Below are 19,099 nucleotides of genomic sequence, written 5' to 3'. Positions count from 1 at the left end.
TCCTTCCGTCTGGAGCTCCCCCCATCATTTCGCATACATGACGTCTTCCATGCCTCCCTCCTTAAACGCTGCTCCCCGTCCTGGTCCCCCTCGAGGATACCTCCTGTTCCCGTTCTCACCCCTGAGGGGGTGGAATTCGAGGTGGCCAAGATTATGGACACTAGGATGGTCCAGGGCTCCCTCCAGTACCTGGTCCATTGGAGAGGATACGGGCCGGAGGAGAGGACTTGGGTACCTGCCCGTGATGTTTACGCTGGGGTATTGATCAGGAGGTTCCACCTTCTCTTCCCCACTAAACCGGGTCCCCTTAGTAAGGGTCCGGTGGCCCCTCATAAAAGGGGGAGTACTGTTAGGGATCTGCCAGGTACTTCATCTAGGTATACTCCTGGGATTAATCAATCCACACCTGAGGCCAGACCTGTTCGACTGACACCATCTCCCACCAACCAGGGTGGCAGGCTCAGGAGTGGGAGAGCCTATCGCGGCCTGGTCTGTCGGAGTTAGCTCCGCCCCCTGTCCTTTATTACCTGCCCTGTTCTCTCCCTCAGTGCTTGTAATTCTTTTGGATTCCTGGCCCCACTGCTGCTTGCTCCAGCCTGCTTCTGCCGTGCTTCTGCCTTGCTGCAGTTCTGCTTGACCTGCTTTGCTTTGCCCCTGGCTTGCTTCTGTCTCCTTGCCCGCTTGGGTGTACTCTCTTCGTCCTGGTCCTGACTGTCCGTTCGCCGCTCCGTTTCCTCGTGGCGTTCCGTGGCTACTGCCCCTTCCCTTGCATGTTCCCTGTTTGTTTTCCTGTGCACTTAGACAGCGTAGGGACCGCCGCCCAGTTGTACCTCGTCGCCTAGGGCGAGTCGTTGCAAGTAGGCAGGGACAGGGCGGTGGGTAGATTAGGGCTCACTTTCCCTTCACCTCCTTCCGGCCATTACAGATGGCCTCTCCTGAGGAGAGGTGATACATTTTTTGGGACTGGACAACCACTTTAAAGAGGCTCTGTCACCACATTATAAGTGGCCTATATTGTACATAATGTGATTGGCGCTGTAATGTAGATTTATGACCTATACTAGCTCAGTGTCCTGACAATGAATAACATTACCTCCAGCCAGGACGTGATGTGTATTCAGAATCCTGACACTTCGCTAATACAGTCCCGACACTACACCACAGAAAGCGTAATCTCGCGAGATTACGCTGTAAACAGTCATTTCAAACGAGATTACGCTTCCTGTGCTGTAGTGTCGGGATTGTATTAGCGAAGTTTCAGGATTCTGAATACACATCACGTCCTGGCTGGAGGTAATGTATATTCATTGTCAGCACACTGCAGTAACATTATAGTGTGTTTATTTGGCTGCACATAGCGATATAGCTATATCGCTATGTGCACTGTAAATGAATGGAGAGAAGTGTATGACGCTGATTGGTCACTGATTGGTCAGCGTCATACACTTCTCTCCACAACGCCCACTTGGCCAAAAAGTAAAACACGCCCAGTTGTCCATTGAGAAACTCATTAGCATAATGCTAATATAGGTCATAACTCTGTCAAAAATTATCGTTTTTCTAACATTACAGCGCCGATCACATTATGTACAAGATAGGCCACTTATAATGTGGTGAGAGAGCCTCTTTAAGGCCAGGATCACACACAGTTTCTATGCAGGTTTTGTGGCAGTTTTTGACTGTTTTTTTTAGCCAAAGCCAGAAGTGAATCTAAAAGCTGGGAAACGTATAAAAAAAAGACTGCTACATCTTTTCTCTTTTGTGTCCAGTCCTGTGTTTGGTTAAAAAAAAACTGAGGCAAAAACTGCTCCAAAAACTGCATACAGAACGTGTGATTCTGACCTTACTTGACGTTTTCAAAGGCTTTTGTTGTATTATATCATACAGATTCAAGATAAACGGTGCTAGATCTGTAATATTTATTTTCTATGTATGCATATTTATATTAACAAATTACTAATAATAATTTAAACTGCTGTATTTGTGCTTGAAACAAATAGAGAATATCTGACTATCCAATAGGTACTTAAGTGCATTTTTTTTTTATTATTCAACAGAAGTATACATATTAAATAAAGAAAAAGATTGTTTTTGTCCAAAATAACAATTGTAGCCTTACAGTGTGAATAGCGGTAATATATAAGCCAGTAGAATGTCAGCCACCAAGTAGATTTACGAGATGAAATGTCTCGCTTACAATGTACTAAATTATTGAACACCGCAAAACCATTTCACTAAAAAAACCTGTTCTAATCGCGTAACATTTGTTATTAGAAGGGGTCCTGCCAGAGTGATGTACACATAGCAATCCAGCGCACAGTATAAGTAGCCCCATGATACTAACGGGAAATACTAACTGGAAGCTAATACATTATTCCTAGTAATTAGCTATGAAGGTTTGTATTTTCCACATGTAAAACTATCATTAAATGAATATATGTTGGCTTAAGATTAGACCAAGATGTTATAAACGTCTTAATACTGTATATTTATCTTAAGAATTTATCTATTCGGTTCCCCGCCATATCTGTTTACAGCAGAGATGAACACAGACAGCTGAGGGCCCCTGTGCAGAAACAGTATATGTGCCCATTGCTCTCCAATATTTCATCATAAATCACCCACTAATGTCTCTCTAATAAAACACCAATACATGTGAGCAATAAAATTCACCATCTCAGGCATTTACATGAAATCTAACAGGCAGAAGAAGGTTGCTTTAAAGTAACATTGGGCCCCTTTGCCTACTGGGCTCCTCTGCAGCAGCACAGGTTGCACCAATGGTATGTCCACCCTTGGTTTACAGTAATTCATGATGACATGACATATGAGTGGCCTGCCCAATCACAGCCCATTGTAGTGAGGTGTCGACCATAGTAAGGTCACTACAGCGGGACGTAACTGGCTGGTCCGCTCTTCCTTATGGAGGACACATCATCAAGTAGGATATCGGCAGAGACCTGAATAACCACAGTCTCAAAAGACTGTTCAAAAAATGGCACAGTGTCTGCCTCAGTACTCACTTATCATACATGTTCTCTAATGTTGGAAGACAAAGGGGAATTACAACATCTGCTCATTATCTGCTCACATGTTATTTCCTGGCAGTGAACCGAAATGTTGTAGTGATGAGAGGGTAAATTTTAACCTATTGGTTGGCACTTTTTTGAGGTCCCTCCTTGGTTGTCACTGTTAATGGGGACACTATGACTGCATTAAAACTAGTAACAAAGTGATGCAGATGCAGTGTTTTAGTTATAAGATGGATTACTTAGTGTGTCACTTCTGAGGTTGGGATATCTCAGATATCCTCCCAGTGCCAGTCATAGCAACTTTCAATGAGTTTTATAGCGTTTTACAGTATATCACCAACTTGAGTCTTCTTTTACTTTCATTTCCTCTACTGAACTCAACTAGACCATTGGGCAATCCAGGATTAAAATTAAGGAATATATATATTTTTTTTTTATTCAACTGCATATAAATAGTATTACCTGATTGTGTATATAGCTTTTGTGCAGATCTATGTGTTTCTCACTGAGTCATTTACCCTTTAGGGATATATTTGTTTCTGGTTACCACGTAACCGTTGATGTTTGGTTTGTTCAGTATGTCTGCGTGAACTGACCGATGATAGAAATGTATCAACAATCATTTGTCTAGTGCTTTCGCACTTTATATTGACACTTATAAAGTGATTTGGTAGACAGTATTGTGTGCACTCCACAAATTCATAGAATTTACATATATGTTACATATTTAACTTGTTTATTATTTTTATTACATATATTTTTATATTTTATATATTACTTTTTATTTGTTTTTATATATATAATAGTAGATATTTTTCTTTACACTATCATTTTTCCAAGTAGGGACAGGTAACCCCACTTGTAAAGGCATCAGCACTGGGCTATTCCTGTAGGTAATACAATCCTGATCACCTGCACCAAATACAGAGTGAATAGCCCCTGTGCTATTAGAGCACACTTGTCGATATGGCTACAAAATACCAGCCCTACACGTTTCTTTACTTGGTAAGTCTGCCATAAATCCTCAGGGGCCTGCAGAATTAATCTGTTAGATCTTCTAGCATTCTAGAAGTCTAAGTAGACAATGTACTAGGAGCATCGATTCATGCTTGGTGTTGACATAGTTTACTAGCCACTGTTGGCAGCCAAAAACTCTGTCTTAAGAGGCGAAGTGCACTCCCCCCTGTATCTTCTAACCAATGAGAGGGCACAGTACGTAGTGCATGTCCCGCCCCGTTCATAAGGGGCTCGTCACATACAACCAATCACTGACTGGCTTGAACCCGGCCTCCCCTAGATGACGTTCGGGCTAGAGTATTGGCGCTTCACTGTGTAACAGTGTATGATCCATCCCCATCGCTGGCATCCCCATCCATCCCCATCGCTGGCATGGATCAGACATTGTTCCAAACCTTCCCTCCACGTCGGGGGGATGGAGCAATGTCGTGACATACAGTAGTCATCCATAATACAATATGAACTGTGACCTAAATTGTCAATCGTAGCTTCGTCTGGCGGGGGGGGGGTTCAAATTTTAGTCAATGTGTGTAGGCTATTATCCTTATTAGGAACCGATGTTGATGGATTCAGAATTTGCTATATTTATAATTTGAGCATTGTTGGCAACTATCAGGTCCAATAATATATAGAGTAGATGAGACAGTGTTATGTAAATAACCTGTCCCATCTATAGGACATTAGTAGAGGATCAATCTGTTAAAGTCTATACATTTATATGAAACTGTTAAATGACAGATCATCATTAATACCCTCCGGGCTTGGTGTTTTGAGTCGGTAAATCCACCTTCACTCCTTCTGAAGTAGGAGTCTGTCTAGATTGCCTCCACGATTCGATGATCTGATCACCTCTATTATTTGGAATATAATTTCCTCCTCTCTATTATTTTGTATCTCTTGCATATGTCTTGCTAGACATGTATCTTCTTTTCTACGGCTATTTCCAATGTGATCCAGGATTCTTCTCCGGAATTCCCGGATCGTTTTGCCAACATAATTTTGTGGGCACGTGCATGTTGCCATGTAAACGGCCCCCTTGGATTTACAGTTTCCAAATTGCCTATTCTTAAAAATTTGTCCTGTAACTGTACTTTTGGTTATTTATTTACATGCTTTGCAGGATCCGCATTTAAAAGTTCCCGTTGGTATATCGGGCAGCCATCCTACCAGTGGTGAGCACTCGGTAAAATGGCTGTGAACTAAGCGGTTCTGAAGGTTCTTTCCCCTTTTGAATGTAATCAGTGGGTGAGGAGCAACTGCTTTGTTGAGATCTTTGTCAGCGATTAAAATACCTCAAAACTTTTGAAATATAGTCATGATCTCACTATGTCTATTGTCATAAGTTCCCACTATGCTAATCGGGGACGGTGCCTCCCCCTCCATTAATTTTTTGGGGCCAATAACTTGTTTCTATTGTTGGATAATGCATTGTGATATGCATACCTCAGTATTTTGTCCGGATAGCCACTTATTTGGAACCCCTAAATGCGAACAGTTTCTCCTGAGCCTGAGATATTGTCTTTTGGGGATCCCTCTTTTCAAACTCATTGGATGATGACTGTCCCATGCTAGGAGGCTATTCGTTGCCGTAGATTTATGGCAAAGGATTGTTGTCAAATTACCCTTTTCCGTTTTGGTGATGGTTATGTCTAGAAAGTTGATTGATGTTGCATGTATCTCCGAGGTGAAAACTAGACACAGTCCATTTATATTTAATGTGCTGACAAATTTATTATATCTATGTGTTTCAATTTATTAGATCTATGTGTTTCAATGGTTACGATAACAAACAAATCTTTCATGCTGTCTGATCCTGAATTCATTTCTTACTCCATTCCATCTTTCTTAATATCATACAAACAGTAGAAGAGGGGACAGAAGAGGTACAGTTAGGCTCTGTACTGTCATGTTTTCCATTCTTAATGAAGCTATAGCAGTTATGGCAGACCTATTTTCAAACAGACCCCAATGAATTGCAACAAAGCTAATCTTTCTGTAAAAAAATATTCAAACTATAGAATAATAATAGTGTGAACAGAGACTAAAACATAACTCCAGGATTAGACTACAGACAAGGTTAGTTTGTAGTCTGTAGCCACAAAGACACATCAGGGCCAGTTTAACACATTGGTGGGCCCAGTGAAATTATTTCATAAGTGCCCCCCCCTGAACATTGTGCTGTCTTCCAATGTCTAAACATTTAAATAAACATAATAAAAAAAACTATATATATGTAGGGGAACCAATATTTAGACACATTAATGGGAGAGGTTTTAACTCACAGGTGACATCTTCTTTAATTGGAGTTGCTCACTCTCACTTTTTATCTCACTCTGGCATACATCCCCATGAAGACTTCTCACAGACACAGTTCATGTCTGCATAGTATGCTGCCCAGACACCCTCGGTGTTTTCTGCATCCTCCTCTTCGATTTTCCACCCACTTTACATAGTACTCATCCTGCCACTAACTCCAATGTTGTACCTGTTGCTTCCCCATTTGTTCCCATAACTGTACCTACTGTGTAGCACAGTGCTCCCAAATACTGTGCTTAAGAAATATTGTAACAAATTAAAAAATCCATATTGACGTCATAACTAGAGATAACCCCAAATAATAGTGCACACAGACAGTGCCCCCTAAAAAATAGTGTCAAATAGTGCCCCCAAGAATAATAGTGCCAAACAGATAGCTCCCAGACAGCAATAATGCACCCTTTGTGCCGCCTACATAGTAATAAAGCCCCTCTTTGTGCCCCACACAGTAATAATGCCCCTCTTTGTTTCCCCTACACATTATTAATGCCCAATTTTGTACCCCCCCCCCCCCCACACAGCAATAATGTCCTCTTTTGTGCCCCCTTCCAGTAATAGTGGCCCTGAAAATAATAAAACTGATATTCTACTAACGTTTTTCTCCAAGCGAGCATAGTAGCTAAGGCCTCTTGCGGTTTGTGCAGTCAGTATGATTGCCGCAGGTAACAATTCAGTGACGTCATCAAGCCGCCTGTGGCATACTGCTGAGAGCATAGGATAGTAGCAGCCCGGCGCAGGTGGCGCAATGAGGACACGGATACAGTTAGAATTGGTGTCACTGCCAGGGGCCCGGTGCAGACACACTATTTGCCCTATGGTCACAGAGGTACTGATACACATAAGTCTGTATAGGAGCTGCATACACAAAATAGTAGAACATTTGGGACCTAGAACATTTGCAAAGTTTTTTTTATTATTTTTGTTGCATTGGGGCATTAAAAAAACTGTTAGTTGCAAAAGTGTTTGCTTTCCAATAAATTTGTGACTATTCTTGACATATCCTGGACCAATCATGGTATACCATTCATTCATTAGATAAGTAATGTTTCTTGCCACAATAAAATGTTTATATTACAGTTTTATCCGTTTATTTTGCCAAGTATTAACAATAAGCTTTTGATGTTATTTCTATCATTTAATAACTGAATGTGCTATATATTTGTGCATGAGAAAGCATAATGTAAAACTTACGTCTATTATTATTACAGAAACATTGTTATTATGCTTACAGGGCTTGAAATGAGCTAATAAACGTAAAAGTAAAATGACGTCAGATTATTTTTTACTGTTATTGGCCTCTAATTTAATCATCGTATAGAACACCAAAGTGCTTCCTGTTTTAACATTTTAATTAAACAGTCATAATATATTGGTTCTTCTACATATTCTGAAGCAAGAGACTATGATTCCCCCTGATTAGCTAATGGTACATGTTCAATTCTTGATAATTAAATGCAGTTTGAAGGCCTTATTAACATAGTAATTAGCATGGAAACATACAGTGCTTAAGTGGCGTGACCATTCAGGAAAAACGGATTTGAAATGCACTGATTAACTGAGTGGAGGAAGCTTTGTGCCAATAAAAAGGACTGGCTTATTAATAATGCCGTTATTTATAGTATATGCCATTTTATGTCTGGAAATAAACGGTCTGTATGAATTGTATACCTATAGATTACTCTGGAGCAGGATTGGTCTTAGGCCGTTTACACGTAGTGTAAATAATGCGGATTTTCCACAACGGATTTAATTGCGGAAAATACAGTAGCAACAGAGTGAAAGAGATTTGAACAAATCTTATCCACATGATGCGTAAAAATCCTAACGAAAAAACAATCATAAATTGACCTGAAGTGCGGTTTTTTTTCCCAGTTTTTTTCTTGTGGGTTTTTCTCATTGAATTCAATGGGAGCTAAAACCCGCAACAAATATCAAATGTTGCGATTATTGCAGCGGAAAAACTCTGATTCCGCAGCAAAAATGTTAACTCAGAGAAAAATATACTCACCCAGAACTCTATACTGCTACGTCCAGCCCGGCCTCCAGGGATGACGTTTCATCCCATGTGACTGCTGTACAATTTAGTGCGGTTTTTCGGCTGGAATTCCCTGCGGCATTCGTGGCGGATACGCTGTGTACCTTTACAGAGCGTATACTCCCTATCTGAACATACCCTTAGTGTGTGACAAACTGGACAATTGTCGAGGTTCCCTATCTACTAGTGTGGTTGATGAGGAAGGGACACCTAGAAGTAATCTAATTAACCATTGAATGTAAAACTAACCCCTTAACTGTCTTTGATAATTTGGGAGCTTACAATGAACCCTTTGGCTACCTAAGGGCACCAGGGCAAACTGGGGATGGGGTGGCTTTATCCACTTTTTTGTAAAAATAATGGAAAAATATTTTCACAAAGCATCACTGTAAAAATAGACCATGTAAATACAGTCTAAGTGCAAAGCTACAGAATCTGCACAGACCTTAGGAGGTGAAGTTCAGATATTATTTCAAGTTCTGGTTGTCTTCATGAGACAACCCATTTAAAGAGGACCTGTCTGCTGTCCTGACATGTCTGCTTTAATAAATATTTGCATTTCCTATCAAATCAAATTTCTCGAGCGCCTTCTCTTAAACCATAGTGCTGTCCCTCTGTTATTCTTCCTAGACAACTGGGTATTACCAATCCCCTTGTCAATGGTGTGTGTCCCTACACACTCTGGACACTCTCCAATCAGTGCTGCCAGTGTCAGGAACACACCTTGTGGACAAGAGGAATGTTAACACCCAGTTGTAAATTTATTATACATTTACAGGAGGAGTAAAGGAGGAACACACAATATAGAGCTCTAACCTAAGGTGCTCCAAAATTGTTATTTCATGGGGAATACAAGTTTCTAGTAAAACAGACATTTCATGAGTATTATACCCGTTTCTACACCAATAACAATACCCATAATGCACCTGTGTTGAATTCTATAGTCATTACTTCTCTATTGATAGCTTTATTTTTTTGTGCTATACTATATTAATACGCTGAGGCTGTACAAACTAAACTTCAGTTGAAATATTTCAGACCATCAAATGTATTACATTTACAGTCTGCGGGGCTTCACTTTTCTTTCATGTTTGTTGAATTCACACCAGGTTCATTTACTGCGGAATGCTGGAGATGAAGTCACCATTACTGTTTACTATTTCAAGGAAGCGCCTTCATTTCTTAAGCTCCCACTAGGTAAGAAAGTAAGAAGATTTTTGTTTTTGTAATTGAGATGCTAAGATTTCTCATACTGTTATACACAAGCTGGAAATATAGACTGAAATGATATTTACTTCTTATGTTATCTTTTTACTTCTTCAATTTGCTAGATCTGGTCCTGCTGTCACATCTGGGTCATTTTCCGTACAGATGCACATGGTTTTTGCCATTATAAGTAGTTTAATTAAGTTTTTAAAGTATGTACTTTACGCAGAATTAAAGTATATTTGCAATTTGTACACTGCTGCAATGAGGCGAGTAGTTAGAGGTAAAAAAAAGATGATAATGTGTTTGTACCCTGCTCAAAAAATGCTTATTTATTTATTGTAAGCAAACAGAAAAGCCTAGGGCTTGAGAAGTTCCATATATATATATATATATATATATAATTATTTTTTGTATTTTTTGTATATATATATGTGTGTGTGTGTGTGTGTGTGTGGGTATATATATATATATATATATATATATATATATATATATATATATATATATATCATTATTTTTTTAATATCCACTATTTATTCATAACAAATCTTTATTAGGTATGGAGTTGCATTTTTCTCTCTGTTTCGTTGTATACAGCTGAGTTAAACAATAGCATTTTGGCTGTATGTAGTTACCAGTAGGGGGAGCTCACTGCATATGAATTAATACAGATAGTATTGAACACAATGGAAACTGTAAAAGTCTGTATGCAATATAGGCAGTTCAGTGCTGGGTCCTTGTAACTGGGCCACATAGCAATCACATGATCTGTCTCTATAATAGGTAATGCACTGCTTTCATTTAAAAGAAAATATGTTAAAGTGTGACTAAACTTTCAACAAACTTCTGACATTTTATAGTGACATGTCAGAAGTTTTGAGCTGTGGGGTTCTGAGCACTAAGATCCCCACCAATCAATAAAACGAAGCGTCAGAAGCGCTAAGGTGAGCGCTGAGCTGCTTGGTTTCTAATTGGCTTGTCTCAGAAAGCCGATGTAATGGTGTACAGGCCCATAGACTTTCTATTGAGTCCGTACACTGTTACATCGGCTTTCCAAGAAAAGCCGATCAGAAACCAAGCGGCTCAGCGCTCACACGAGCGCTTCTGCCGCTTCGTTCTAGCGATCGGTGAGCGCCTCAGTGCTCAGACCCCCACCGATCAAAACATCTGACATGTCACAATGACATGTCAGAAGTTTGTTGAAAGTTTAGTTACCCTTTAACATAGCACACATTAATTTGTACAAAATGATTTCATGTACAATATACTTTTGGATTTTTTATTTTTGTAGGTTCCCCAGAACCACCCAGTGATCACAGCAGTGGTACTTCATCTCCTCTTTTTGACAGTGGTTTACATTTGAATGGAAATACGTCCAACACAGTATGTAGCAAATGTTTTATCGAGATTTTGTTCTTTAGCATTTTTGTTGTGCAAATCTATTTAGTAATGAATAACATTTTATATTAAAAAATTTACACTGTAGATTTAGAAGTAATATTGTTCATGCAATACAAATAAAATGAAAACAAAAGTATTGTGAGTGTATTGCAGGTCTATCCTATAACAGTCTATCTATGTACTGCCCAATGTCCATATGTCCTTGCTAGAAGGTGCACAACCTGTTTGGTCCGTGGGCTACTTGTCAGATTGTACTACCCCCGAGGGCTGCAATAAAACTTAAATGGGTTTACCTCTCTGAGATATTTTTGGCATATCAACTATAGGTCAGGGTTTCACTTATGCGACTTTTTCGAAGAATGGGGTTCCCCTGTTCCTCCATCCAGCACTGCAGAGGAAAAGACAAAGTGTCCACTCCTAAGCACGGCTATCTCCACTGTAGTTTTTGGGTATTACGGAAATAGCCAAGCCCTTCGCAGGTGGAAAAAGTTCTGAAATGATCATCTTGTACTGAGTTGTTTTACATGGAAAAAAACTGGCATTTTAACAGGGGTGTGTGGACTTTTTATATCCACTGTATATACTCGTTTTCATAGAGCAATTTTATTGTACTTGAATGTTCTTCATTTTCCACTCTCATGTAAGGTTACATTTTTTATTTAATTCATTTTATTAAAACATTTATATCCCATTCATCCCAAGCAGTTTTATATTGGTTATGAAGTTGGATGATGTGTCTGACCTTTAATTCTCAGCACACATCCTTGCTCTCTAAAATGCAACCTACAGACTCAGGTGACTTAATTCAGTTCTAACATATCATGTGTCATGCTTTTCAACCTTTGCTTTAATTTTCCATCACTTAAGCTTAATTTTACTCTTGTTTTCTCCTTTTAGCATGACTAAGAATTTGCTTTCAAACATTTGAACTCAATATCAATCTAGTTACTGAGTCTTTTCCTCCCTAATAATGTTCTAATCTTCAAGAATAATTCAACAGTGGACAAACCTAGCTTTTATAATACAAATAAAAAAACAAACAAAATCAATTATAGAGGAAACAAATCTATCTATCTGTCTGTCTGTCTGTCTGTCTGTCTGGACGTCCGTCCATCTATCTATCTATGTATCTATCTATCTATCTGTCTGTCTGTCTGTCTGTCTATCTATCTATCATTAGTCCTGAAAAAGTTCGGAAATGCAAACAAATATTCAATTTAAATAAAATAAATCATATTTTTATGACAGTATGAGTTGAAATGACTATGTAAGTGACAAATTAGAAAAGTATGCATTCAAGCATATGAGGCAGCTATGTAAAATATTAAAGGCAATACAAATTAATTTACATCGCTGTAAAATGAATCAATTAAATAGAGTTATTTGAAGGCCAGAATAAGGCTGAGCTGTAATACCAGCCACACTCCATTGACAAAAGTGGCACTGTTTCTAAAAAGCATAAAAAACAACAACCCTTTTTTCTAATCTCAGAGAACCCTTGTAGGTGAATATGAAATGATTAATCATGTTTGGAACGCATACATATAAAATGTATACTTTACTCAAAGATCATGAAATACGGGTTACACACTAACATAGCAATGAGCAGATGACTGGTAACGAATCCCGAACATGGCCGTAATACATATGCATATATTGAGGGGACACATGTATAGTCAAATAAAAATAATATGTGCATAATAGCAATAAATACTAATACCAACAAACGGTGCTTAAAAATAAGTGTCAGTAAATAGCAATAAATATAAATGCAATTGAATAAAATAATGCATTTATTATAGAAATATTCAATACTCAGCAGATCTAACTATTAAAAACTGTGGTTTAAGATAGAAACAAAAAGTGAGAGCGTTATACATGTCACTATTCCTCCATATGGTTCAAAGTTTCCTGCACGTATCGCCGCAACCCGGCTTCATCAGGTTGGCATCTTGTAGACTTCTATAACCTAGATCACTAAGCATTCTGGTCAACCTCAAGCTAAACTTCTCTGTAGACTTAAAGAGGCTCTGTCACCAGATTTTCAAACCCCTATCTCCTATTGCAGCAGATCGGCGCTGCAATGTAGATAACAGTAACGTGTTTTGTTTTTTTTCAAAAACGAGCATTTTTGGCCAAGTTATGACCATTTTTATATTTATGCAAATTAGCCTTTCTTATGTACAACTTGGCGTGTTTAAAGTTATGTCCAACTGGGCGTGTATTGTGTGTGTACATCTGGGCGTTTTTACTTGTTTTACTAGCTGGGCGTTGTGAATAGAAGTGTATGATGCTGACGAATCAGCATTATCCACTTCTCTTCGTTACCACCCAGCTTCTGGCAGTGGACAGACACACAGCGTGTTCTCGAGAGATCACGCTGTGACGTCACTCACTTCCTCCCACAGGAACTTCATCGCGTCGGATGAGCGAGGACACGCTGTGTGTCTGTGCACTGCCAGAAGCTGGGTGGTAACGAAGAGAAGTGGATGATGCTGATTCGTCAGCATCATACACTTCTATTCGCAACGCCCAGCTAGTAAAAGAAGTAAAAACGCCCAGATGTAGACACACAATACACGCCCAGTTGGACATAACTTTAAACACGCCCAGTTGTACATAAGGCTCATCTGCATAAATATAAAAATGGTCATAACTTGGCCAAAAATGCTCGTTTTAAAAAATAAAAAAAAACACGTTACTGTTATCTACATTGCAGCGCCGATCTGCTGCAATAGGAGATAGCGGTTTGAAAATCTGGTGACAGAGCCTCTTTAATGTCTTCTTTGACAACCGCACCTTCTGGACCTGGATTGCAGAATATCAGCCCCCAGAGCGCATCTTGCCCACCCTGAGATCAGCAGCATCATACAGGCATGCTTCCTACGTGCTGGCAGAAAGGCACCACTGGCGTCAGTAGAGTTAATAATAATGTTTTAATTTAATAACAATGAGAATTTATAGTATTTTGACAACAGAAACAATTTCCATGGTAGAGCAGCACTGTTTAATGTGACTATTTTTTTGTGGGGTAAATTTTATATGGCACATGTAAAAAGATTGTAAAATTATGTTTAAATTTATGGGGGAAGAGGGGAACCAATCTAAGTTTTTGTGTTGGGTGAAGGAAGGCCTAGCTTCGTACTAGCATTGCATGACTATGTAGTGTTACACAATGCCTTCCTTCCAGTAGCACTAGCTTCCTCTGCCTCTGTGAATTTTAATTTCAATGGTAGGTTTACAAAAAAAAACTGTTGTACTATGAAATATATTCTTCTAAGTAAATTTTTCTAGAATTTTATTTTCAATTTTTTATTTGATCAAATATTGAAAATATTAGTTTTTTTTAAATCTACCTCTATAGGCCCCCTCATCACCATCATCTCCTACAAGTCAGGAACTCAAATATGAAAAGAGATGGATAGATGAGCTTTCAATTCCGTTACTAATGGCTCGAATTTCAAGGTTCAAAGCTTCACCAGTAAAGTTAAGGTTTGTGTTACTATAACTCTATCATCATCTTTTTATTTTAAATAGCCTGATGAGACATATTACTGTATGTATGTTTCAAACTTATTATGAAATTCCCATTTCTGGGCACGCCACCTATCAAGGTTTCCACAAATAGAACTGAATGGAGAGAACTGCATACATGTACTTCCACATTCATTCTCCACCCGCCAAGATGTGGCAGCCGCCTCACCAGGTGGAAAAGGATTCATGGGATCGGATCCTCATTCTCCCAATAGGTGGGGGTCAGACATTTCAGACATTTCAGAAATGTTTTTTATATCCTTTAACTGCCAATGGATCAGTTTAATTAAAACAGTACTCTGTCTTTCCATTGACGTTACTCATAACTTTGGTTGTCAAGTACCAGTGATACAACAACTTTCTAACCTTTTACTAGTCCTGCATACATTTTAGGCTAGCCAAAATGCACTGATTTTGATGCAGAAACCACGTCGGAACTAGCGCCATAAAATGGCTCAAATTGCCCCCATTGATTTCAATGGGAGGCAGAGACGTTTTTTCCCCCATGCGGGTTTTGGCATTCTCTTTTTTTCGAGTGGTTTCTGCCTTTGACCTCCCATTGAAACATGGGACAAAACGTCATCCCAGTAGGCTGGCTCAACACATGCCAGCCCGAGAAGCAGGGACTCATCGCCATGGAAGTGCCAGGAAAGGTATGGCTGTTTTAAAGGCAAAAAAGTTTTCTTTATTTCTTTCAAGCTGCGATTTTTGTGCGGAAGTGCAGCTATTCCGCAACATAAAAAACACTGAAACATGTTCCATTTGTTGCGGATTTTCACTTCCCCATTGAAGTCAATTTCCTCAAAGAAACTTTCCACATTGTGTAGATGAGATTTGTTAAATCTCAACCAATTTTCTGTAATATACTGTGGATTTTCATCAAATCCGGATGGCAAATCTGCAGCAATTACGCTACGTATGAACATAGCTTTCAGCTCCAGACTAGAAAAAGACAGTGAGGAGTCTCCATTTGAATGTTTTTTGGAGACATGCACAGCTTCATAATTTTGACTAAATGCTAAATTTATGTTATACTATGTTATGCCAAGTCACCATCCTTGGTAGGAGTAAGTGTGAAATATGATAAGCATAAGACCTTCCACAAGAACAATATCTATCCTTACAATAAAGATTTACAGTAAGTCCCTTATTGTCCATTATTGTCATGTAAGAATACAAAAAAACAACAACAATCCTAGTCATTTATGTAAGACACAGGTTGGAAAAAGCAAAATAGGTTTATCCTTAGATACAGGTTTATTTTTAGATACTGTAAAGATATTTGCCTATTTTGCCCCATGTTATTTAGTTTAGTAGGAATTAATTTCCCTAAGGCCGGATTCACATGAACGAGTGCAAACTCAGACGTGAAAAACCTCAGCTCCTTCGCTCTGTGCAGTATGTGGCTCGGCGCAGACAGGTGCGATGTCGTCACTACAATGCGCATGTCTGCATCGAGCCACTCACAGTTAGCATTACATAGTGAAATTCATTGCTTTAGAATTGGATTCAACTGTATCTGCATCCTGAGGATGCAGATACAGTTGAAACCAGGACATGCCACCGCTGTGGGACCGGCCCTGGGCCCGACCATCTACGTGGGCCTGGGGCCACCGCTCCCCCTGCCCCCGCTAGCTATGCCTCTGGATTCAGTGAATAGCGCTAGATACAGCTGCTCTGTAGAGAATACAGAGCAGCTGTATCTAAAAAAGTAAAATAATTTTAAATAAAAAGTATTTACAAAGTTACACAAAACACTGATACACCTTTTTATATATACATTTGTTTTGCCTTTTAAAGGTTTACATAGCCTTTGAGCTTAAATATTCCATATTACATTTTTCAACTTGTATTTAAAATCCTTTCCCTGTTTACGATGTAATACTATGTCTCATTACATTTTACCATGTAGTCTTAAAGGGGTTTTCCCACAAATGTCAGGTAGATGCAGGTCCCACCTCTGGGACCCACACCTATCTCTAGAATGGGGCCAGGGCCGGCCTTAGGTTGGATGGCGCCCTGTGCGGGACTCTCTATTGCCGCCCCTTACACAAACTAAAAATTAACCAAATATATAGACACACACATACTGGAACATATATACTGTACATGCATAAAGACAGATATTTAGACATACAGGCAAATATTCATACACACATTCAGGTAAATATATAGACATACACGTACAGACACATACACACACACACCGGCAGATAAATACACAGACAGGAACATATACAAATACATATAAGGCACATATATACAAGCACAAAGACACATTCACAAACAGACTCATATATACCCAGTACAGATAATGTAGTAGATTTCCCTTGCATTTCTATGTAACACCACAGATAACACACAGTGATAACCCTCTGAGTACAGATAATGTCGTAGATTTCATGTGCAGCCCTATGTAACACCAAAGATAACACACAGTAATAACTGAGTACAGATAGTGTAGTAGAGTTACCTACAGTCCTATGTAACACCACAGATAACACAGTGATAAGTTATTAAGTACAGATAATGTAGTAGTGTTACCTGCAGTCCTATGTAACACCACAGATAACACACCGTGATAACTGTCTGAGTACAGATAATGTAGTAGATGTTACCTGCAGTCCAATGTAACACCACAGCTAACACAGTGATAATTCTGAGTACAGATAATGTCGTAGATGATAACTATACTCACAGACACATATAAACACACACACAGAGGCATATATATAAGGGCAGCAGAGTAAATGAGGGGCAGCAGGGTATATAGTGGTCAGCGGGGCATATAGGGGTCAGCAAGTTATATAAGGGGCAGCAGAGTGTATAAGAGGCAGCAGAGTATATAAGGGGCAGCAGGGTATTTAGGGGGCAGCAAGGTATATAAGGGTCAGCAAGGTATATAAGGGGCAGCAAGGTAGATAAGGGGCAGCAAGGTATATAAAAGGCAGCATGGTATATAGGGGGAGAAGAGTATATAGGGGAAGCAGAGTATATAAAGGGCAGCAGGGTAAATAAGGGGCAGCAGGGTAAATAAGGGGCAGCAGGGTATATAGGGTCAGCAGGGTATATAGGGGCAGCAGGTTATATAAGGGACAGCAGGATATATAGGGGGCAGCAGGATATATAGGGGCAGCAGGATATATAGGGGGTAGGAGGGTATATAGCGGCAGCAGGAAATATAAGGGCAGCAGGGTGTAGAAGGGGCAGCAGAGTATATAGGAGGCAGCACAGATATCTTCATTTTATCTGTTTTACAAAGAGACATAAGCACATGCAGAGACAGAGACACACACACACACACACACACACACACACACACACACACACACACACACACACACACACACACACACACACACACACACACACACAGTAACATATACACACAGAGACACACAGATACACATGGATACTCACCATCTCTACTTGCTGACAGGATCACAGGCTTGCAGGAAGGGCTGTCGGCAGAGCTTCCTCCATCTTTTGTTGCTTTTTGGCTCTTATTTAATCCGTGTGTAACTAAGAGCAGAGCACAGAGTAGAGGAAGACCCAGCAGCGCCCCCTACATGCTGGGAGGGTGCAGCGCACTGTGCGCTCGCTCAGCTCGCACACTACTAAGGACGGCCCTGAACGGGCCCCCTAAACCCCGTTCTAGCTTTTTGCGCTCACGCTGTCTCCTGGCCACTTACTGATTACACGGTGGGATGTCCGGAAATAGCGTAACTCGCTGAGCTACACTGTTTCTGTAACTTATAGCATAGCTTGCATTCTAGGCTGCTTTCGTAACTGCCATCCACTACTATGGGAGTTACGGAGAAAGCGTAGCTCAGCGAGTTACGCTATTTCCGTAACTCTGACCATGTAATCAGGAAGTGGCCAGAAGTCAGTATGAGCACCAAAAGTTAGAATGGGGATTAAGGTGCCTCGTTCTAGAGATAGGTGCGGGTTCTAGAGGTGGGACCTGCATCTATCTGACATTTATGACATATCCTGTGGATACATCATAAATGTCCTTCATGGGAAAACCCCTTTAAGCATGCCACTGATGCCTTATATAATACTAAACAAAAAGCTGATACTTTGTAAGCCAATAAATAATAGTTAATGTCTTGTGTTTGCAACAGACCAAATTCATTTGAACTTCTGGCCCAAGATGGAGTCAGCTCTGGGACTCTCCAGTTTAACTCAGCACATGACAGTGCGGACTGGCTACGAGCAATATCTACAAACATAAGTGATCTGATGCTACAAAATGTAAGTTTATTACCTGTTTTGATGTTACCTGCACAAAAAAATCTGTATAGAGAATGAATGAAGAGATTTCTAGAATACACCAAACTTTCTACAGGAAGAGCCAACATTCTAGTGGTGGTTCTTTCTGCTGATAGGTGAGGGTAGCGTGGGTCCAACCCCTCATAATCAATGTTTTACTTCCAAAATAAAAACTTTAATGCTGTTATTATTTTTTATATTCATACTTATGGTGGAAATTATCTATATTATAAAGATTTTAATGAGAAGTCTTTGATATTGTGCAGTACTGAATTAGGCA

At 39.6% G+C, this 19,099-nt stretch overlaps 1 protein-coding gene across 1 annotated transcript in view; it reads left to right on the top strand.

The window, feature by feature from the left end:
- Window positions 1–19,099, top strand: part of SNTG2 (syntrophin gamma 2) — a 443,415-nt gene that overhangs the window by 291,891 nt on the left and 132,425 nt on the right. The window contains exons 7-10 of the mRNA XM_075861154.1: window positions 9,510–9,597; window positions 10,901–10,992; window positions 14,375–14,502; window positions 18,672–18,805. Coding sequence (XP_075717269.1) covers window positions 9,510–9,597; window positions 10,901–10,992; window positions 14,375–14,502; window positions 18,672–18,805 — 442 coding nt within the window. The remainder of the gene's footprint in view (window positions 1–9,509; window positions 9,598–10,900; window positions 10,993–14,374; window positions 14,503–18,671; window positions 18,806–19,099) is intronic.

This window comes from Rhinoderma darwinii, chromosome 4, assembly GCF_050947455.1.
Source record: "Rhinoderma darwinii isolate aRhiDar2 chromosome 4, aRhiDar2.hap1, whole genome shotgun sequence".
Classification (NCBI taxonomy): Eukaryota; Metazoa; Chordata; class Amphibia; order Anura; family Rhinodermatidae; genus Rhinoderma; species Rhinoderma darwinii.
This window is presented reverse-complemented; position numbering and strand designations above follow the sequence as displayed.